We start from the raw sequence: 14,654 nt of genomic DNA, 5'->3' as shown, positions 1-14,654 counted from the left end.
GACTGCTGATTATGTGCTAGGCACATGGTAGAGGACATAGTGATGAATATGACAGACACAGTACTTGCCTTCAGGGAGCTTACAGTCTATTGGGGAATACAGATACTAATTAAAGAGTCACCCAAGGAAATATAAAATTGCCATTGTGGGAAGTGTAACCAAAGGGAGATACATTGTGTCCTAAGAGCTTATAATGGAGGCCAGGCACAGTGGCTCACACCTATAATCCCAGCACTTTGGGAGGCAGAAGCAGGAAGACTGCTTGAGGCAAGGATTTCGAGAGCAGCCTGGGTAATAAAGCAAGACTCCACTCTACAAAACATAAAAAAATTAGCTGGGCCTAGTGGCACATGCTTGTAGGCCTAGCTACTCAGGAGACTGAGGCAGGAGGATCACTTGAGCCCAGGAGTTGGAGGCTGCAGTGTGCTATGATTGCACCACTGCATTCTAGCCCAGGCGACAGAGTGAGAGCTTGTTTATAAAAATAAAATAAAATAAATAAAATAAAATAAAATAAAATAAAAAATAAAATAAAAATAAAATAAAATGCCAGGCACCATGGCTCACACCTGAAATTCCAGCACTTTGGGAGGCTGAGGTGGGAGGATTGCTTGAGCTCAGGAGTTAGAGACCAGCCTGGGCAACATAGTGAGACCTTGTCTCTATTAACAGTAAAAAAAAAATTAGCCAGATATGGTGGCATGCACCTTTAGTCCCAGCTACTTGGGAGGCTGAGGTGGGAGGATCGCTTGAGTCCAGGAGATTGAGGCTGCAGTGAGCTATGATTGCATCACTGCACTTCAGCCTGGGTAACAGAGCAAGGACCTGTCTCAAAACAAACAAACAAACCAAAAAACTTATAACAGGGAATTTGAATTTATCAGGGAGGTCAGTAACATTTTTTTTTTTTTTTTTTTTGAGATGGAGTTTCGCTCTTGTCGCCCAGGCTGGAGTGCAATGGTGTGATCTTGGCTAACTGCAACCTCCACCTTCCGGGTTCAAGTGATTCTCCTGCTTCCACCTCCCAAGTGGCTGGGATTACAGGCATGCACCACTATGCCTGGCTAATTTTGTATTTTTAGTAGAGATGGGGTTTCACCATGTTGGCCAGGCTGGTCACAAACTCCTGACCTAAGCTGAGCCACCTGCCTCGGCCTCCCAAAGTGCTGGGATTACATTACAGGCATGAGCCACTGCACCCGGCCTAAGTAAAGATATTCTTGAGGATGTGGCCACTGAGTTGAGATGGAAGAGATGAGTAGGAGCTAACTAGACAAAGGCAGGAGGGAAGCGCATTTTAATTGCAGGAAACTGAATATGCAGAGGCCCTGTGGTGGCTGGGAGCACAGCATGTACAAAGGCCTACAACAAGGCCAGTGTGGCAGGAGTGAAGGAAGTGAGGCAGAGTGTGCTGGGAGATGAGGCTGCAGAGAGAGGGAAGGGCCAGACCAAAGAGGACCTTGTAGACCATGGTAAAGGGATGGGTCTTTCTCCTTAGAGTTCAGTAGTTTTGTCCCAAGACATTATCTTCAAAGACATTGAGGCATCTAGGATTTTTGTGGCACAGGCTGTTGGAGGCAGGGGGTACTCCTGACTTGAGTCTGGCCCCAAAGTGGCTTCTTCTCCCTCCCCAGGTGAGTGGAATTGGCCTTTGCTGACGCCCAGAGCTCTGGCTGCAGGCATCTCTATGGCCTTGGCAGCCTCCACCAGTTCCCTGGGCTGCTATGCCCTGTGTGGCCGGCTGCTGCATTTGCCTCCCTCACCTCCACATGCCTGCAGTCGAGGGCTGAGCCTGGAGGGGCTGGGCAGTGTGCTGGCCGGGCTGCTGGGAAGCCCCATGGGCACTGCATCCAGCTTCCCCAACGTGGGCAAAGTGGGTCTTATCCAGGTACGTGGACCTGGGATGGGAGTGGGGTGGGGTGGAGCTAGAGGGAAAGAAGAAGGACAGGAACTTACACCGATTGATTGCCAGGTGTGCCCAGCAACTCACATGAACTATCTTACGTGGGGAGGTGCCTAAGATTAGACTTTGGGCTAAGAGAGTGGGGAAGTGAACAAATCACCACGGAACTCCTGTGCATGAGGCACTGTATCAAGGCTGGGGCAAAGAACCAGTCACATAAAGTTCTGCTCTCTTGGGGACTTCATAGAGGGAGAGGCAGACAGTTGAAGGAAAAAAGTATCTTTTTAAAAAAGTGGGCCAGGCATGGTGGCTCATGCCTATAATCCTAGCACGTGGGGAGGCTGAGGCAGGCAGATCACTTAGGCTAGGAATTCAAGACCAGCCTGGCCAACATGGTGAAACCCTGTCTCTACTAAAAATACAAAAATTAGCTGGGCGTGGTGGTGTGCACCTATAATTCCAGCTACTCGGGAGGCTGAGGCAGGAGAATCGATTGAGCCTGGGAGGCAGAGGTTGCTGTGAGCTGAGACCGCACCACTGCACTCCAGCCTGGGCGACAGAGCGAGACTCCATATCAAAAAATTAAAAATTAAAAAAAAAAGTGAAGAAAATTTCAGAAGGCGATAAGTGCTATATAAAAAAATCAGGGTAGTGGGATGGAAAGGAGGCACGTTTAGATAGACTGGCCAGGAAGGCTTCTTGGAAGAGTAACATTTGAGCTGGGATCCAAATGATGAGAAGGAACCAGTAAGGCAAAGACCTGGGACAGTCTGAGGAAGTGGCTATGTTTTCCAGTGTCTTTTCTTCATGCAGGCTGGATCTCAGCAAGTGGCTCACTTAGTGGGGCTACTCTGCATGGGGCTTGGACTCTCCCCCAGGTTGGCTCAGCTCCTCACCACCATCCCACTGCCTGTGGTTGGTGAGTGGATGTATCAACAGGGCTGGTATTTAACTGCTACTCCCCAGTGTGGCCCGATCAGTTCTTTAGGATGGCACCCTTTCCTTCTAAATAGCTTTCCTGGATGGATGGATGGATGGATGGATGGATATGAGCATGTGTCAGCCTCAATTTCTCAGCCCAACATCTTGGTCTTCTCTTGATCGGGCTTCTGGGCTTCCTGAAGAATCAGAAATCAGCCTCAGGCTGGGCATGGTGTCTCACACCTGTAATCCCAGCACTTTGGGAGGCCCAGACAGGCAGATCGCTTGAGGTCAGGAGTTCGAGATCAGCCTGGCCAACATGACGAAACCCTGTCTCTACTAAAAGTGCAAAAATTAGCTGGGCATGGTGGCGCATGCCTGTAATCCCAGCTACTCGGGAGGCTGAGGCAGGAGAAATCGCTTGAATCCGGGAGTAGGAGGCGGAGGTTGCAGTGAGCCGAGATTGCACCACTGCACTCTAGCCTGGGGGTCAGAGTGAGACTTGCTCTCAAAAAAAAAAAAAAAAAAAAAAATCGGTCTCTTGGGTTTTATTTTTTTCCCATTACAACCTGCTTGCCCTGCAATACTCTATGCTATGCGAGCCCCCTTGACTCCTCCTGACCTCCTTGATTTCTTCTGTATGAGACAGGTGGGGTGCTGGGGGTGACCCAGGCTGTGGTTTTGTCTGCTGGATTCTCCAGCTTCTACCTGGCTGACATAGACTCTGGGCGAAATATCTTCATTGTGGGCTTCTCCATCTTCATGGCCTTGCTGCTGCCAAGATGGTTTCGGGAAGCCCCGGTCCTGTTCAGCACAGGTAGGTGGAAGGGAAGAGGCGTTGCTCAGTAGCAGGAAAGCAAGGAGTTGAGGCTTCAGGCTGCCCGGACTCCTGGCCCCACAGCCTTCTCTGGGCTTTGGTGTAAATACTTCATCCATTTGTTTAACAGATATTTATTGAGCACTATGCTAGCCATTTGGAATACAAAGGTGCTTTCCTTTATTACAGCGTAGTACAAGAGATGAGATGTGTAGGAAAATAACAGGAAAGGTTTGGATAAAGAGCTATGGTGCTCAGTGGCAAGAGAGATAGCTTCTGTTTGAGGTGATCCAGTAACAGAGCTGGTCTTGAAGGATGGTAAGTTTTAAACATCTTTGGTGAGAAGAAGGTCATTCCTGATGGAGGAACCATCATTTATGCAAAGACACAGAAGTGGGAAGTCTTAGGATATGTCCTGAGAGCAGTGAATTGCTTAATTTGTCTCACCCAGTTCTCAACTGGGTGATTTTGCCCACATGGGGACATTTGGCAAGGTCTGGAGACATTTTTGGCTGTTACAAACGGAGGAAGAGGGAGTTGTTACTAGGGTTTAGTGGATAGAAAGATGCTGCTAAACATCCTACACTGTACAGGACATCCCCCCTGCACCACCACCCCCAACAAAGAATTATCTGGTCCAAGATGTCAGTAGGACTGAGGTTGAAAAACCCAGGATAGAGCACAGAGGGTAAAAAATGGGAGATGAGGTTGGGGCTTAAATACTACGCTTTCTAGAGAAAGGGAACCTGGAATAGTCAGAGCATATATGGAGGGTGTGTGGATGATCAACAGGGTGTTGAGCAGGAATCCTGTGGGAAAGGCCTGGATTTGGAAAGTGGAGAGTAGAAAGACAAAGGGTGAGAGGGATGAAATGACAATTCAGAAAGATCTGTCCTTAGTCCAAGACTTAGGTTTAGGTCTGGGAAGGTAAGACTCCTGGGCTTGGATATAGGATCAGAGTTCCCTTCCTGCCTGGCCCCAACCCTTCATAGGATGGAGCCCCTTGGATGTATTACTGCACTCACTGCTGACACAGCCCATCTTCCTGGCTGGACTCTCAGGCTTCCTACTAGAGAACACGATTCCTGGTAAGTTGAGGCTAGGCCCTAGCAGACTGGAGAGTGGCCAGGAAGCCATCCCTCCCTGGGATGGGCAATAGTCTGACAAACCTCTCTTTTGCAGGCACACAGCTTGAGCGAGGCCTAGGTCAAGGGCTACCATCTCCTTTCACTGCCCAAGAGGCTCGAATGCCTCAGAAGCCCAGGGAGAAGGCTGCTCAAGTGTACAGACTTCCTTTCCCCATCCAAAACCTCTGTCCCTGCATCCCCCAGCCTCTCCGCTGCCTCTGCCCAGTGCCTGAAGACCCTGGGGATGAGGAAGGAGGCTGCTCTGAGCCAGAAGAGATGGCAGACTTGCTGCCTGGCTCAGGGGAGCCATGCCCTGAATCTAGCAGAGAAGGGTTTAGGTCCCAGAAATGATCGGCATGCCTACTTCTGCCCTGGTTAATTTAGCCCTAACTCTCATCTGCTGGAGAGTCAGCTCCCAAACTGTTCTTTCTCGTAGGCAGAGGGTATGTGTGTGTGTATTACATGGGCCTGTCTAGAGGTTCCATTTCCCAGTAGGGTGGGTTGCCTTTCCTTGTCTTAATTAGGCCTAACTGTTCCAGAGCAGAGGCCATGATTTAGTGGACCATGAATGAATGAGATTTTGCCTGTGTACTATCAATGCCACTTTAACCCTAGCATTCACTTTAATACTTACTGAGCATCTCCCATGTGCAAGGTCCTGGAACTACAGGGATAAGACAGGGTCCATGCCCTCTCAAGGCATTTACGGTTTAAAAAGACCTTTGTAATTACTCACGAAAATGCAAAGCAGAAAGCAGTCTGTAATAAAGATTAAAATAATGCCGTGGGAGCAAAGAGGAAGGGATAATGAATTCTGATTGGGGACAGTGGGAAAGGCTTTATGCAAGAAGCAATGAGGATGGCCTTGACAAATGAGGAGGATTTTTGGTTTTGGAAAATGGATGCAGAGAAGTTTTCAGGTTCAGGGTCCAGCTTGAGCAAAGCCATGGGTTGTACAAAGTCCAAGATAGCTGAGGGGTTTCAAATTTCTCAGTAGTGAGGGAGTATAAGTACGGGGATGATGGAGAAATGAGGCAGGAGGGGTAAAGGATGAGGTCAGACTATGGGACTTATGCCTGGGAGACTCCTTCCTTCAACAACTCTAGTGCTGGTGGAGGACCTGAGAGATTATCTACAGAAGCTCAATCCCTTATTTTGTTAAAAAGAGATCGGACAGGTAGGGGAGGGAAGAGAACTGACTCAAGTTTGACAAATCCAAACCTGGGCTCCCCTCTCCTGCACCTCGCCCGCTATTCCTTCTACTTGGCCAGCGTGACTCCAAGACGCGCCACTACCCCTCTACTAGCCGGCCGCCCGGCCTCTCCTCCAGTTACCCTGGGCACTGTGGCGCTCCTCTCATCAGCGTCCCAGGCCCAGAAGCCCCGCCCACGCCAGGCATAGGCCCCGCCCCTGTGTCCCAAGACCCTGCCTCCTCTTGGGGGGGGAAATCGGCCTCTTACTCTAGGCCTTTCGGTTTGCGCGAGCGGGCAGGAAAGCGTGCGTGCGGCTAGGAGGGTGGGCGCTCTCGCGGCCGCTGACGGTAGGTGGAATCGCGCTCGAGTCCGTGCAGGAGCAAGCCAGCGAGGCGCTGCTCAGACGCTGCGGGTTGGCCCTGGCTCTGGCCTTTTCTCCCTGGAGGGAGCGCGCGCTGCCGGGGACCAGGGCAGGCCTCCGGAGGGGGCGGGGCCGCGCGTGTGCAGTCCGCTGGCTGCTGCCCGGCGTGGATGGTAGGGCTCCTTGGTCGCCTGTTTGGTGCGACGAAGCCGCTGGTGGCCGGCTTTGTTGCCCCTTGAAGCCGCGCCCCAGTGCAGCCAGTGCTGTAGAAATCGGAAGGCGGACGGCGAAGCCTCTTCTAGCTGGGACGGGTGGAAGCGGGACGCCCGGCGGCTCCTGGGGTGGGGCTGTGGTTGTGGGACCTAGGGGTTCGCGCTGTCCGAGGGGGAGCGGGCGGGGGCCCAGCCGGGATGCTCTCTGGGCCCCTACTGCCCTCCTCAGGGCGTCGGAGGAACTGCCCAGAGGGGTCACTGCTGAGGAGCGGAACTCGGTACAGATAAAGGTTCTCAAGGGACCCCCTCCGCCGGGATGCCCCTCAGCGCCCCTCCACTCAAGAGAAATAAACCCGTGAATCTGGTTAACGTGAATGTTAAAGGCAGCCTTGAAGGAAAAAAGAAAAGGGTGAAGTGTAGAGGCCTCGGACGCAGAACGGGACGCGTGTGGTGGGAGCAGGCAGCCGGGGTCTGGTGCCCAATGTGTCAGGCCTTTTTATAGGGCCAGTTACTCCTGGCCACATTTTAAACTCCTCCCCTTTTACCCAACAGACAAACAAAACCCATCAATTTGAGGGTTCTGAGCTTCCGGGCTTTCCGAAGGAATGGGCTAGAATAGTAAAACCAATTTTGGCAACTGTTAGAGTACACTGGGGAGTGCCTATAAGGGAGATGAAAGTGTTTGGCGACTTTATTTGCGTTGTGACCTTTGGCAATGTGGAGCTCTTGTCCAGCTAGGACTAGCTTAATCATCCCATGACCACTTCTGTCCCCATAAGAGCAGCATGTGGGAAATGTGACGGAAACACCATCCTCCAAACACAAGACTTTGAGGATGCCATAAAGAAAGATCACCGCCTATATGTATATGTATGCATATACATATATATACACACATATATATGTATGTTATGTCACAAGTCACAAGGGCACACTTCAAAAACTAGAGGAAATGACTCTGTTAATCAGACTTATTAAGGAATTTCATTATTTACATTCTAAATTTTTCCTTCCTGGTATTTCTCTTCATTTTATATTTGTAGACTGGAATAATGAAGGAAATTGTCATCTTTTTTTTCTTCCCCACAGGAAAAACAATCACATTCTCTGTCAAGCAGCCGTAGTTCTGATTGTCTACTAGGTTAAGCCTACTACTTTAGCTGCTGAGATAGAAAAGTTGTTTTGCAGGGGTTCCAGGCTGGGCATGTTGTCATTGGTGGCAGTGCACTGGAGTGGGAATGTGAAGGATGAGTTAAGTGGAAGTTAATTTAGTCTTTACCTCTGTGATGTGCTCCGCCTTGTATTCATGATTTCCTGGTCATTCTGGTTCTTGTTGAAATGAAATTTAGGTCTTTTCTGTTGCTCCTGGACACAGGTTCTTAGCTCTTTTTTGTGTCATCGATCCCCGAGAGTTTGATGATAGCTGTAGACCTCTTCCCCCTCCCCATGCATATGTGCGTGTATGCATAACATTTTCATATAATTCTAGAGAATTCACATGCATTGACTCTAGATTAATAATCTGTTTTAGGGATTTAAAAAAAAAATCCCGAGAGCTTCCTAAACTTTGTTTTTAGATAATGATCAAATACTTTGAATTTCCTGGCTCTGACACTATGACTTATGATGTTTTATAAGACAAGAACTATTCCTTCTCTTCTAGTTCTGGGAAAGGATAGCAGTGACATATTTATTAGGAATGTGATAAAGATGGAACAAGAAGGGTTTAGGTTTCCACATTATGTTATAGTATTAGAAAGCAGAAATACTAACAGCAGTATGCTGAGGCTTAAACACTATGGAAGAAAGATTTTCTGTCCTCTAGGAATGTAATATGGGAAAAAAAAACCCTCAAGATTTTAAATATACTTTTAGTGGCCAATAGGTAGTAAAGTCAGTGCTCAGCTGGTTGTATACTGGGAGAACGTAAATCCATGCCTTCTATTTTATCAGGGAGGATTTTCACGAGATTTTAGTTGATACAGACTGGTTTGGGTGGTGCCCTCCCTAGGCCAGCATGACCCTGAGGCACTTTACTAAATGAGGACTTTTTTGCAGATGGACGAACTGGAGCAAGGCCTGTTGATGCAGCCATGGGCGTGGCTACAGCTTGCAGAGAACTCCCTCTTGGCCAAGGTTTTTATCACCAAGCAGGGCTATGCCTTGTTGGTTTCAGATCTTCAACAGGTGTGGCATGAACAGGTGGACACTACTGTGGTCAGCCAGCGAGCCAAGGTAAGTATGAGGAGAAGTACTGCTGTGTCGGGGATGTGAACATCAACCAGCTTGCTGGCCTGTAGTTTCCCAAGGAAGGTTGAATCGGGTTGAGACAATTCCAGTTAATGTCCTCTACTTCTGCCTGTAGCCCTGGAATCTTCGTGTGTGTGTGTGTGTGTGTGTGTGTGTGTGTGAGAGAGAGAGAGAGAGAGAGAGAGAAAGAAAGTTAGTTTCCCTACCCTATGCATGATAATGAATATATTATTTGATCTAGATAGGCCTTTTGTGAATTAATCTTGCCCAAGGCAGAATTGTGAAGTAGGCCAATTGATCTTTGTGACTCTCTTCTTTTTGTTTTCTTCTTTCCCCTTGTGATGTTTTTATCTTCTCTCCCCTTCCTCTCATGTCCATTGCCTTCGTGTTAACCAGGGCTTTCCTTTGCTGTTACGTATGAGGGAATTAGTTTCCTTTTAGCACCCTTACTCTGTACCACTGCTCTCTCTTTAGGAGCTGAACAAGCGGCTCACTGCTCCTCCTGCAGCTTTCCTCTGTCATTTGGATAATCTGCTTCGCCCGTTGTTGAAGGACGCTGCTCACCCTAGCAAAGCTACCTTCTCCTGTGATTGTGTGGCAAATGCACTGATTCTACGGGTGCGAAGTGAGCTCTCTGGTCTCCCTTTCTATTGGAATTTCCACTGCATCCTAGCTAGTCCTTCCCTGGTAAGTGTAATTCGAATATGGGGTTGGGGGAAGGATGCCAGTTGCTTTGAGAGGAAGCTTTAGGTGCTTTTATTTTTTTGCAAACCTTGTTTGAAATTCTTCTCCAATCAGAAAACTTTCCTTGACTGGACAGAAGGCAGAAAGGATTCTTGACTGTTACATCCTTTCCTTGCAAAAGGAGCAGAGTATTGAGTGTCTTTATGCATTAATTAATTTATTCAGCATTTTAAAAGCATCTACAATGGGCTAATTGTTGGTTATCCAGACCTGAAACAATATAGCCTCTTCCTGGAGTTCATAATCTAGTGAGAAGACAGACAAACAGGAAATTATGATAAAGTATGATAGGTTCTTTGATCGAGGTAGACCCTGGATGGTTGAGGACTGGAGAAAACCTCTTTGAAGAGACTGTTACTGAGCTGAGTTTTGAAGATGAGTAGGAGAAAATAAATAGAAAAGTCACTGTAGGCAAGAGATGTAGAGATGTGTAAGTAAGGGGCAAGTTCGGGAACTTCATGACTGCTGTGTAGATAGGAAGGCATGAGAAATGAGGGAGGCAGTGGCCAGATCTTGAAGGATTCTAATGAGTTTGGATTTTATCTCAAAGGCAACAGGATTCACTGAAAAACTTTAAACAGGAATTTAACATGATCCAATTCGTGGTTTATCAAGATTATTCTGGCAACAGGGTAGAATATGTACCAGTGTTAGGTACCTTTCTAAACATTATCTCATCATTTAATCCTTACAACTGTCCTTCAGGATAAGTATTATTATCCCTGTTTTTCAGAGTAGAATACTGAGATTGAAAATAACTTGTCCAAAGCCATCAGCTTATGGATAAATGAGCTGGAATTTGAATCCCAGATTAGTCTGGTCCAAAGCCTCATTTTCAGAGACTAGGGGGATAATATCCTGTACTCACTCATAGCTTTATGTTTCTCAGGAGATTTTATTAGAAATTAAGAGTGGACGTTAAAGACTAGTTTTCTGGAATAACAGACACGGTTTCAGTCAGTAGCACTTAGGGGACAGGGTCTTCTTTGAGAAGCCTAAGAGTACAGATTTGTTAGCAGAGGAATCCGAAGACAAGAGGACATAATTTTTTTCTCTCTTCTTTAGTCTCCCACAGGGGATGTGATGCTTTGGCATCAATAGATGACTGGATAGAAAGACTTTTTGAGAAACTGTTTGCTGATGTTTATTTTATTTTATTTTATTTATTTATATTTATTTATTTATTTATTTATTTTTTGAGACGGAGTCTTGCTCTGTCGCCCAGGCTGGAGTGCAGTGGCGAGATCTCGGCTCACTGCAAGCTCCGCCTCCCGGGTTCATGCCATTCTCCTGCCTCAGCCTCCCGAGGAGCTGAGACTACAGGTGCCTGCCACCATGCCCAGCTAATTTTTTCTATGTTTTAGTAGAGACAGGTTTCACCGTGTTAGCCAGGATGGTCTCGATCTCCTGACCTCGTGATCCGCCCACCTCGGCCTCCCAAAGTGCTGGGATTACAGGCGTGAGCCACCGCTCCCGGCCTGATGTTTATTTTTATTTTTATTTTATTTTATTTTATTTTTTTGAGACGGAGTCTCGCTCTGTCGCCCAGGCTGGAGTGCAGTGGCGTGATCTCGGCTCACCACAAGCTCCGCCTCCCGGGTTCATGCCATTCTCCTGCTTCAGCGCCCCGCATAACTGGGACTACAGGCGCACACTACAACGCCCGGCTAATTTTTGTTGTATTGTTTAGTAGAGACAGGGTTTCACCGTGTTAGCCAGGATTTTTCCTGACCTCGTGATCCTCTCACCTCGGCCTCCCAAAGTGATGGGATTACAGGCGTGAGCCACCGCGCCCGGCCTTGATGTTTATTTTTGATCTGGAGCCCAGTAAAACTAGAACTGAGTGCTGAGAGAATTACTTATTCATTTATTAACTTCTAAGGCCTATCAACAGTGCTTAGCATATACTCACATTTATTTATTTTAAATTAATTTCTTGTAAACTTTTCCCTCTTGCAAATAAATAAAAATATATACATAAAATTTAATAAACAAATTTAAAAAATAAAATTAAAAAAATAAATAAAATTAGAAATTTTTTTTTGTAGAGATGGGGGGGAGTCTCTCTGTTGACCAGGGTGGTCTCGAATTCCTCACCTCAAGCAATCCTCCTGCCTTGACCTCCCAAGGTGTTGGGATTACAAGCAGGAGCCTGGCCCCTTTCCATACTTTTATCTATTTCGTTTAAAACATTTAAACTTTCTAAGTAACACCAGGGGGCAGTGTTTCCTCAATAATGTTTGTTCTGGGACCAAACCATTTGGACGGCCTTTGGGAATCCCTAGCAATAGCTAATCTCATTTTACATTACATGGACCTAGAAATGCGGAATATGTGGTGTGATTGTGAAGACAGTTCTCCTTGGAGGCTGATGGGCTCTAATAGTTTCTTCTTTCAAAAGAATACAGTAAGGAACACTAATATAATGATATTACAATTATAATATAGATAGTATATCTATATTATGTCTATATTATATCTATATAGTATATCTATATTATATAGATTAACATATAAATATATGTAACATATATTATATTAACATATATGTTATATTAATCTATATTGATATATGTAATGATATAATATATGATATAATATTATATATTGTATAATATATGATATAATATTATATATTGTATAATATATAATACAATATAATATAAAAGTATGTAAAGAAAAACTAGCTATTCTCTAATTGGGGAACTACATTAAAGGAAAGAGACAACAGTGTTTAGGGAGGGATGAGTCTTGGTTTGCCATAGGAAGAAATTAGATTTGAGCAATTCATGAACAATTGTGCTTTAAGTTAAAATAAAATACTCATCATTAAAAGAAGAATGCCCTCCTAGGGAAACGCCTGAACCTGAGAGAGCTTTATATGGAAAAAGTTAGAGCCAGTGGACACTGGTAAGGATGTAGGGGGATACTATTTCAGGCTTGTGTGTATGTCTGTAAGGTCACACAGTCATAATTTTTGTTTGTAACTCATTCTTGTGATCGTTTTCATTTAATTTTTTTGAATGAGTAATTCTTGAAAAAGACAAACATTTCAAACAGTATTTAAGTGTATACAGTGAAAAAATAGATCTTTCTACCCCGTTCCCTAGTCCCTCCTTTTCCTTTTGCAAAGCAACTACCAATATCAGCTTCTTGTGAATTCTTAAAGCTATATATGTATATACTGTATATATATCTTCATATGACCAAATATATATCTGTGTATATGTGTATTTTTTGACAAATAGTATCATGCTGTACACACTGTTTAGTACCTTCCTTTTTTCACTTAATTGTAGAACTTACCCATTGCTTCACTTGACAAGCCTTAAAAAAAAGAACTTAGAGTTTATTCATATCAACACATTCAGAGGACCTGCCTTTGTGTTTTTTAATTGCAACATATCATTGTATTTAATGAATGTATCATATATTTAATTGATCTGCTATTAGTAGACACCTAAGTCTTTTGTTGTTATATACTGTAACTATCCTTGTATTTACTTTTTCTGCATGTAAATGTGAGTAAATATATGTAACATATAATATATATTAACATATGTTATATTAAAATCTATATTAATATAATATGTAATGATATAATATGTGATATAATATTATATATTATATAATATATAATACAATATAATATAAAACTATGTAAAGAAAAACTAGCTATTTTAGGCAAATTTCTCTAATTGGGGAACTACATTAAAGGAAAGAGACAACAGTGTTTAGGGAGGGATGAGTCTTGGTTTGCCATAGGAAGAAATTAGATTTGAGCAATTCATGAACAATTGTGCTTTAAATTAAGCAGCTATCCCTAAGTGGAATAGCTGGGTCAAGGAATATTTGTATCTTTTAATCTTGCCACATAACATAATGCCAAACTGTCTTTCAGAGACATTATGCAGCTTAACTCCTTCCAGCTGTAAAGGAAAGAGGAGAATACCTGTTCCTCATACTTCTCCAGCATAACATACTCACATTAACAAGCTAATGGTTTCTAAGTCTGCAAGGGTATTATAGAATATATTAGGTTTTGGGTCTCTGCTTGCTTGCTCTCTCTCTCTCTCCCCCGCCCCGCCCCCTCCTTTTCTTTCTTTTTCTTTTGAGATGAAGTCTCATCATATTGCCCAGGTTGGTCTTGAATTCCTCAGCTCAAGTGATCCTCTCACTTTGGCTTCCCAAAGAGTTGGAATTATAGGCGTAAGCCTCCACGCTTGGCCACAGGTCTCTGCGTTCTAACGCTGAATCCATCTTCATTTAGGACAGACTTCATCTCTTGCTCTTTCCTGTTGTCTGTTCTTTCTAATATCTAATATAATTCTTGATATTCCACATTTTAGCTTTCAGATTTGTGATATCTTTGGACATTTTATGATTCCTAGGAGCTATATCCAAAGGTTTCTTAGTGGCAGAAAGAGATAGGTTTTGGAACCAGCAGACTTGAATTTGTAACTTAACTCCACCACTTTGAGACTACTTGTATTAATTTGGATAAGTACTGCATTTTTATGATTCAGTTTCTTCATCTGTAAAATAAATCAACCACAATCTTACTGTCTAGTCGTGAGGATTAAATAAAAGAACATATGTAATATTACTTATGTTTAGCATTATAGTGGACCTGTGATGGCAAATATTTCAACTCCATAACTTTTCGTTTTAAGAGATGCTGGGGCCAGGCACAGTGGCTCATGCCTGTAATCCCAACACTTTGGGAGGCCGAGGCGGGCGGATCACCTGAGGTCAGGAGTTCGAGACCAGCCTGGCCAACATAGTGAAACCCTGTCTCTACTAAAAATACAAAAATTAGCCGGGCATGGTGGTGCATGCCTGTAATCTCAGCTGCTCAGAAGGCTGAGGCAAGAAAATTGCTTGAACCCGGGAGGTAGAGGTTGCAGTGAGCTGAGATTGCGCCCTTGCACTCCAGCCTGGCCACAGTGAGACTCTCTCAAAATAAATAAATAAATAAATATATAAATAAAAATAAATAAATAAATGAAAGAGTTGCTGGGGATGATGGCTCATGCCTGTAGTCCCACCAATTTGGGAGGCCAAGACAGGAGGACTGCTTGAGATCAGGAGTTTGGGACCAGCCTGGGCAACACAGTGAAACCCAT

At 44.8% G+C, this 14,654-nt stretch overlaps 1 protein-coding gene across 9 annotated transcripts in view; it reads left to right on the top strand.

Moving 5' to 3' along the window:
• Positions 1-14,654, top strand: part of LOC129031824 (non-homologous end-joining factor 1) — a 95,783-nt gene that overhangs the window by 4,162 nt on the left and 76,967 nt on the right. For 2 of the 9 annotated variants that reach the window (XM_054478591.2, XM_054478594.2), the window contains exons 8-12: positions 1,635-1,888; positions 2,717-2,822; positions 3,474-3,641; positions 4,634-4,729; positions 4,824-6,306. In XM_054478591.2, the coding sequence (XP_054334566.1) occupies positions 1,635-1,888; positions 2,717-2,822; positions 3,474-3,641; positions 4,634-4,729; positions 4,824-5,119 (920 nt within the window). In that variant the 3' untranslated portion in view covers positions 5,120-6,306. Of the gene's footprint in view, positions 1-1,634; positions 1,889-2,716; positions 2,823-3,473; positions 3,642-3,666; positions 4,730-4,823; positions 6,309-6,455; positions 6,664-8,592; positions 8,770-9,258; positions 9,472-14,654 lie in introns of those variants that run through there. The other 7 variants (XM_054478595.2, XM_063647991.1, XM_063647993.1 and 4 more) reach the window with 7 other exon arrangements.

The sequence above is a fragment of the Pongo pygmaeus genome, chromosome 11, assembly GCF_028885625.2.
Source record: "Pongo pygmaeus isolate AG05252 chromosome 11, NHGRI_mPonPyg2-v2.0_pri, whole genome shotgun sequence".
Lineage (NCBI taxonomy): Eukaryota > Metazoa > Chordata > Mammalia > Primates > Hominidae > Pongo > Pongo pygmaeus.
The sequence above is the reverse complement of the archived record's forward strand: the minus strand, read 5'-3'. Positions and strand labels throughout refer to the sequence as shown.